Raw genomic sequence first — 7,254 nt, forward strand, 5'->3', positions numbered from 1 at the left:
CTTGGGGGGCAAGGCACCCCCCTGGCCGCCGCCCCCCCATCCAGATGGGATCCCTGGCCGGCGCCCCCCCCCCCCCCAAGGGGGCCTATATAAAGGGGGGGAGGGAGGGCAGCAAACAACACAGCCTTGGGCGCCTCCCTCCTCCCCTGCTACACCTCTCCCTCTCGCAGAAGCTCGGCGAAGCCCTGCCGAGACCTGCTACATCCACCACCACGCCGTCATGCTGCTGGATCTCCATCAACCTCTCCTTCCCCCTTGCTGGATCAAGAAGGAGGAGACGTCGCTGCACCGTACATGTGTTGAACGCGGAGGTGCCGTCCGTTCGGCACTCGGTCATCGGTGATTTGAATCACGACGAGTACGACTCCGTCATCCACGTTCATTGGAACGCTTCCGCTCGCGATCTACAAGGGTATGTAGATGCACTCCTTTCCCCTCGTTGCTAGTATACTCCATAGATGCATCTTGGTGAGCGTAGGAAAATTTTAAAATTATGCTACGATTCCCAACAGTAGATCGTTGATGAAGTCCCTCGAACCATTCACGAATGATCCCTCGAACCGATGACCGAAAGCACAACCTCTTTACAGATTGCAAGTGTACGGACTTCACGATCCGACAGCGCTTCGTCATCCAGAGCTAATCGTGGCCAGATAATTAGAGGAGGAAGAAGAGAACCTCATGGAGCTTCTCTATTATGAGGATTAGAGAGAACTAGAACTATCTAGTCTAGATCAAAATAGATGAGAAGTAGAGCAAGAAAGAACTAGAGCAGGCTTGAAAACTTGTATTCTAGGGGCTAGCCCTGCCCCTCTATTTATATGTTGAGCCTTGAGGTCGCAACTTGGGGTGGGGGCCTCCCCAAAGTCGGTTTGGAACACAAGGAAGAGTCCTCCTCGGATTCCAGCAAGAAACGCCAAGGTTCCCCGCGTTTCCGAAAACGCCATGAACCTCGGCGTCTGGCCCAGGACCAGATGCCAGGGACCCTGGCATCTTGCCCATGTCCTCCGTAAAACCCCCTTTTGCACTGATCTCAAGCCTCGTGGGCCTTATTCCTTGGCCCTAGCCAAGGTGTTCTCGCAATAGAACATTTCTGAAAATATCCGAAACTCTTTCAGAACTCTCTCGAAACTATTTCTTATATTTCTGGAACTATTCTGAGAATATTTTCTCATAACTCTTGCTCCACCAACACTTAAGAGATCGTGATTCCCTTAAGCTTGTGACCCTGTAGGTTCGGTAAAACATAGACATGAACAAAACTTATTTCTTTCAATGACCGATAGCGGAACTGTGGACGTCCATATCGATCCCTATGAATATATGAATGGCATTCGAGTGAACCTTTGGTTATCATGTGATGTTCCCTTTGCTTCGCGATACTTGACAAAACCCGAGGTGAGATGTATCGGTATCCTCTTGAATCATCACCATGCTCACTATACCGATCTCCTCGTTACCGGTTTTGTTCTTCTTTCCCGTTGACGTGTTCTTTACCGGTTTTGTTCTTCTTTCCCGTGACGTAGTCACCTATGTTGGGCCAGATAATGATGGATGCTGTCACACCGAGAGGTCCCTAAGAATATCTCTCCATCCTAAGAGGAGCAAATTCCACTCTCGAGCTATCTAGTCCCTTGTCAAACTTTCCGATGAACCTGCAAGTTGTCGTTACGATCATCGTGTTACAGATGACGTTTGAGCAACCCAACGTCCACCATACGGTAAGAAGTGACTATGATACTCTAATGGTCTAAGGGACTAAAACACACGTTAACACTCTGTGTTATAATAATCGATTTCACACGATGTTATCTCAAAGTATAACAAAGAGTTTGGATCGATTCAATATGATCGTTCTTCTAACGTCATACTCTCAAAGTTTTTTTAGGATTATCATTACACTTAACGATATCCAAAGATCCGGAAAACATGATCATAAACAACACTTGAGCTAGTCTTAGAGGCGAGACTAGGAATCCTATTTTGTCGTTTATCATTCCACACGTGCATGAGTTTTCCACTGAATTGCATATTTCAGGATCATAGCAGTTATAACATAGAATACAAACCCCTAATTATGAACATGAAAATATAATAATACAATATTATTGCCTCCGGCGCATATTTCCAATATATGGTTGAAAAAGTCCAAAACTAATCTTGAACTTGTAGATGAAAGCTAAATCGAACCATGAACTTGTAATCCCATAAATTAGCACACCGAACTCTTTGATCCCGGTTATTTTGAACCTTGAGGGCGTTTCCAAACAGGGATCGTCAACGTGGCAGATCAAATCCCGGGATTGTCCGCTAAGGACGCGATTGGGCCGGCCCATCAGACGTAAAGCCAGGTTTTCTTTTTTTACTTTTCCATAAGGCACGGCGTAAAAATACCAAAAAATACACTCCGGTGAATCAAAGTTGCGACTTGGCACCGCGGATCTCCAGTTGCTGGCCAGCAGACTATATGGCTGTTAGTGAGATAACTAGAAGCCCAAATATAATTAATCAAAGACCGCAACGTCGAGATTTCATTTTTTTTAAAGCAAGCAAATTTTGGAAACGTAAGCAACTTTGAAGTCCTGAGCATCTGCAAAAGTATGTACACTTTTGAAATTCCGAATACTAAGATTTTTTTTGAAGACGCAATCAGTTTTTAAAAGCGAACACTCTTTGAAACATAAACATTTTTAAAAAGGGGAAACAATTTTTGAATCCTGAATAAATTTGCACAAACTTTTAAAAAAAGATCATCCATTTGAAAGAGAAAATTTGTTCATAATTCAAAAAGTGTTCACGCATTTGGTAAATTGTTGAGAAGTTAAAAAAAGTTCATGTTTTCTATTTTTGGCCACATTGAAAATGTTTTGTGTTTTACAGAAAGTGTTTGGAATTTTCAAGTTCTGTTTACATTTTAAAAAACTTTTCGTGATTTCAAAAAGTGTTCACATTTGTCAAAAGATGTTCGGAATTCCAAAAGTTCTGTTTACATATATGAAGGTTTTTTTTTTTTTGCGGTTGAACATATATGAACGTTCCCCTGGCTCTTATAGTGGTCGTGCTATCTGTTGTCATTGGCAACGTTCAGAGCTGAGCGTTCAGCTGCGCTTGTTCTCAGTTTCAGATACTGAGTTCGAGTGTGCTTTAAGCATTTTGGGTAGTGTGTTTTTTTTGTTGCTCAGTAATTTTTTGTCGCTCGTTAACTGGTATAGAAGACAAGTGGATTTGTGTAGTTTAAAAAATGTTTATTGTCCTTACCAAAAATTAAAAATAATTATCATTATGAAAATAAAAAACAAAGAAACAAAAAGGAAAACGAAAAACAAAAGAGAAAAATCACACAATAATAGCGACTGCGCTGATGGGCCGGCCCGATTCGCCCTATTGTACAGCCAGCTGGTCAACGATCCTAAGATTTGACTTGCACATCAGCGAATACCAACTAAACACCCTTAAGGTAGAAAATAGATCAGGATCAGAAAGTTTGGTGTGCTAATTTACGGGATTACAAGTTCAGAGTTTAATTTAGCTTTCGTCTATAAGTTTAAGGTTTGTTTTAGACTTTTTTCGATACCGTAGGATAGAAATATTTTTTTCGCTTACAAAAATGTATCATCACGTGAATTACTCGTTCCCATCACCCAATAATAGTGATGATTGCGAACCAACTTGTGGTTGAATAGTTAGAGTGTCTGTGGTATCCCTAACCCATCAGGGTTCAAGTCCTGGTGCTCGCATTTATTCCTGGATTTATTTCAGGATTTCTGGCGATGCGCATTCAGTGGGAGGAGACGTTCTCGTCAACGATGAGGTGCCTACGGTGACTTCGTAAATTTCAATATGATATGCCGGCTCAGTCTTTTGGAGGTGTTCATAGCAGCAAGGTGTGCGTGTGTGCGTTCATAGGGGTGAGTGTATGCGCGTGTATATGTGCGCCTGTGTCTGTACTGTGTTCAAAATAATAAAAAAATAATAGTGATGATTCAATCCACTATACATAATGTTTCCTTGGCTGGGAAAACATATTATCATCACCAAAAATATATCTTAGAAAGTACTCCATCATGCGTGACTAATTAATATGCCAGATTTGGTTGTTATAATTACAAAAAATGTTCCCGAAAATTGAGCTATTCTTTCTGCATACCAGACGTGATTCTTGGAAGGATTTGTTTGCAAACAGTAATTGACAGAAACTAACTGCCACCAAGTCCATCCCAAGCCGGAAGCAGTCAATTAACGGCATAATCCAGCGAATCAGGCGCGGGGATTTACTGGCAGATCGGACGATGCACGTGCTTTTGATCCAATGGCCATACGAAGAAGCAAAAGATTAGAAGCTACGTGAAGCCATGCATGCAGTTCAAAACTGGAAACATTAAACCTACGTGAGGAGATCCTTGGAAATCTGGTCTATGCAAGTATGGAAAGTATTGAGAGAGAGGGCAGAGATGGAGCAAGATTAGGACGAATTAAGCCGTGATCTCGACCACATTAAACCCCGGCCAGCCTGTGATCTCGCACAATCTTCAAATTTGGCAAAGTGAACTTGATCATCTCCGCATTCAATCCCGACCTTCTATAACTAGCACGCGCAGATCGCATCCAAGAACTCAACTCGTGTGCAAAACCAATGGAGCGCAGCTCTTGTACCACGTCCATGGAGCTGGTGCTAGTGGAGAGCGTGGAGGGGGAACAGGAGGTGCAGCCGGCGAATGGGGAGCCGTCGGCGCCGGCCCTGGAGCTAAACCTCCTCGGCGCCCTCGGTGCTGAGGAGAAGGGGAAGGCCAAGTCGAGCGAGGCGGCGGGGCCGTCCGTGGAGCAGAAGGCCGCCGCCGCAGGCGGCGAGAAGCGCCGCATGTTCAAGTGCAACTACTGCCAGCGCAAGTTCTACACGTCGCAGGCGCTGGGCGGCCACCAGAACGCGCACAAGCGCGAGCGCTCCATCGCCAAGCGCGTCGCCGCCGGGCGGGGCGGCGGCCCGGGCGCCCTGTACGGCGCGGCCGACCCCCTCGTGCCGCACCACCTCCGCTACCCCAGCGTCTGGCCCTATTCCGCCCCCGGCAGGTTGTTCCTCGGCCGGGGCTCCGCCGCTGCGCCGTTCTACGGAATGCACATGCACCACCACGGATGGGGCGCGGCGGCCCTGCCGTCCCTGGCTGGGCTCGCGCGTCACGCCGCTGCCAACCGCCCGATGCACCCGCCGGAAGTCCCTGACGCGGCGCCGGCGATGCCCGCGCCGATCCGGTGGGCTGGTGGCAGCTCCGCCGGCAGCGGCAGTGGCCACGGCGGCGATCAGAACGGTAATGAAGTGAAGCAAGAGGAGGAGATCGCCGGCAAGATAGACTTGACCCTCAAGCTCTAGCTATCTCCGTAGGGTCTGATCAATTTCATTACTCCCGTTAGAGCCTTAAGATTCGATCTTGTTGTTGACAATGGTCATTGCTAGTATCAGTCATCTAATTAGTTGTTGATATGAGAAGTTCAATCCGGTCTTTCTTAATTGTGTCAACCCCAAGAGAAGAGATACTAGCTAGGAGTATAAGAGATTTACCTTATTATGAGAAAAACATCATATCTATCTATTTATAGTTTTATACACGGGAACAACAAGTCCCGTGTTTTGTCTTCCCTAGCTATGTTGTTCCATTCCTCCATTTCTTGATTGTACGTCAAGAGAAGAGATTGCAGCAGCTCTTTCTTTTGCGCAGTTAAATGCAGTGTACTCCCTCCGTTCCTAAATATAAGTCTTTGTAGAGATTTTACTATGAACCACACACGGATGTATATAGATGCATTTTAAGTGTAGATTCGTCCATTATGCTTCGTATGTAGTCCACCTAGTGAAATCTCTACAAAGACTTATATTTAGGAACGGAGGGAATACTGGATACTTGAATTGTTCTACCTGATTGAGCTAGTTGTGCCCTTGTGAGCCGAATTGCTTACTACCATCCGCCATGAACGATATAATAATAACCCTGAACCAGTTAATATCCGTTCGCTTGAGAAAATCAGAGTAATCAAAATGGCCTTATTGGTTATAGCTCGGTATCACCATGGGCTATTTGCAATCTGAAATGTGATCTGAGTTAAAATTATATTCTACTCCCTCCGTCCCATAATATAAGATGTTATTACATCCAATATATAAGTATGCAAGACACTATTAGTGATACGTCGACATTGATTGACAAAACAAAACATGGTTGTTATTTGCTTATCAGTGGAAATTTTGTAACATCTGTTTATTCTTGATTGTGTGATATGCTGTTCATTGGTGCGGTTCTCTAGTTTTCTTGGTCTTCAGCCAAATAAGAACCATGTGGTATCTCTTTATTTCCAGTTAACACCATGTTTGTACTTTGCAATAAGATTGCGGATTTGGTGTGGGAGATTCGTTTGAACTTTAAAACCCTATGGACTTAATGTATTGCTAACCATGTTTTTCTTTCTTTCTGTAGAGCTTTGTAGATATGTATATACATGCATTTTGTGTACCTGTTGTGGACCCTAACCACGGTTTATTGGCCAACTGATGGCGCGCTTAAAATCCAGTTCCTGGATGAGCTTCGTGTGATCCGTGCAGCCTGCGCGCGACCGTGGGTTGTGGCGGGGGATTTTAATCTCATCGTCGACGCAGCTGACAAGAGCAACAACTTGATTAACAGGCGCATGATGGGCCGTTTTTGCCGCCTCCTGAATGACCTGGAGCTCAAGGAAGCCTGCCTCATCGGGCGGAGATATACATGGAGTAATGAGAGATGCCAGCCCACGCTCAAAAAGATTGACCGCTGGTTCTCCACGGCGGACTGGGATGCGGGCCATCCGGAACACTTGCTGCAGGCCTTGTCCTCTTCCATCTCAGACCACTGCCCATTGCACATGGTAACCAACGTCTCCTTCCATCGCAAATCCCGCTTTCACTTCCAGAGCTACTGGCCGTCCATCCCCGGCTTCCATGAGGTGGTAGCCGCAAGCTAGAACTCCCTCCCTCCGAAGGCAAACCCCTTTGTGGACCTTTTTCTGAGGTTGAAAGCCACTGCCAAAGCACTGACCAAATGGAATCAATCAAGGATCGGAAATATCAAGGAGCAGATCATGCTTGCGAACGAGCTCATATTGTGCTTCGACCAGGCGATGGACACACGGTCGTTATCGGGAGGGGTGCGTGGTTGCGGTGTCAGCTCAAGAAGAAGGTCCTTGGCCTGGCTTCACTCCAGAGGACGATTGCTCGGCAGAAATCTCGCATTT

The 7,254-nt window shown here is 45.7% G+C and overlaps 1 protein-coding gene across 1 annotated transcript; it reads left to right on the forward strand.

Moving 5' to 3' along the window:
• Positions 1-6,486: 6,486 nt before the first annotated feature.
• LOC141022993 (uncharacterized) lies at positions 6,487-6,984 on the forward strand. Its single transcript, XM_073499291.1, has one exon. It carries the CDS (start codon positions 6,487-6,489, stop codon positions 6,982-6,984), a length of 498 nt encoding a protein of 165 aa, XP_073355392.1.
• Positions 6,985-7,254: the final 270 nt, after the last annotated feature.

This window comes from Aegilops tauschii, chromosome 5 (assembly GCF_002575655.3).
Source record: "Aegilops tauschii subsp. strangulata cultivar AL8/78 chromosome 5, Aet v6.0, whole genome shotgun sequence".
In the NCBI taxonomy this organism is placed as follows: domain Eukaryota; kingdom Viridiplantae; phylum Streptophyta; class Magnoliopsida; order Poales; family Poaceae; genus Aegilops; species Aegilops tauschii.

Excerpts from the sequence above, each read along its gene's own strand:
- LOC141022993 (XM_073499291.1), top strand. The coding sequence starts at position 6,487 with ATGCATTTTGTGTACCTGTTGTGGACCCTAACCACGGTTTATTGGCCA.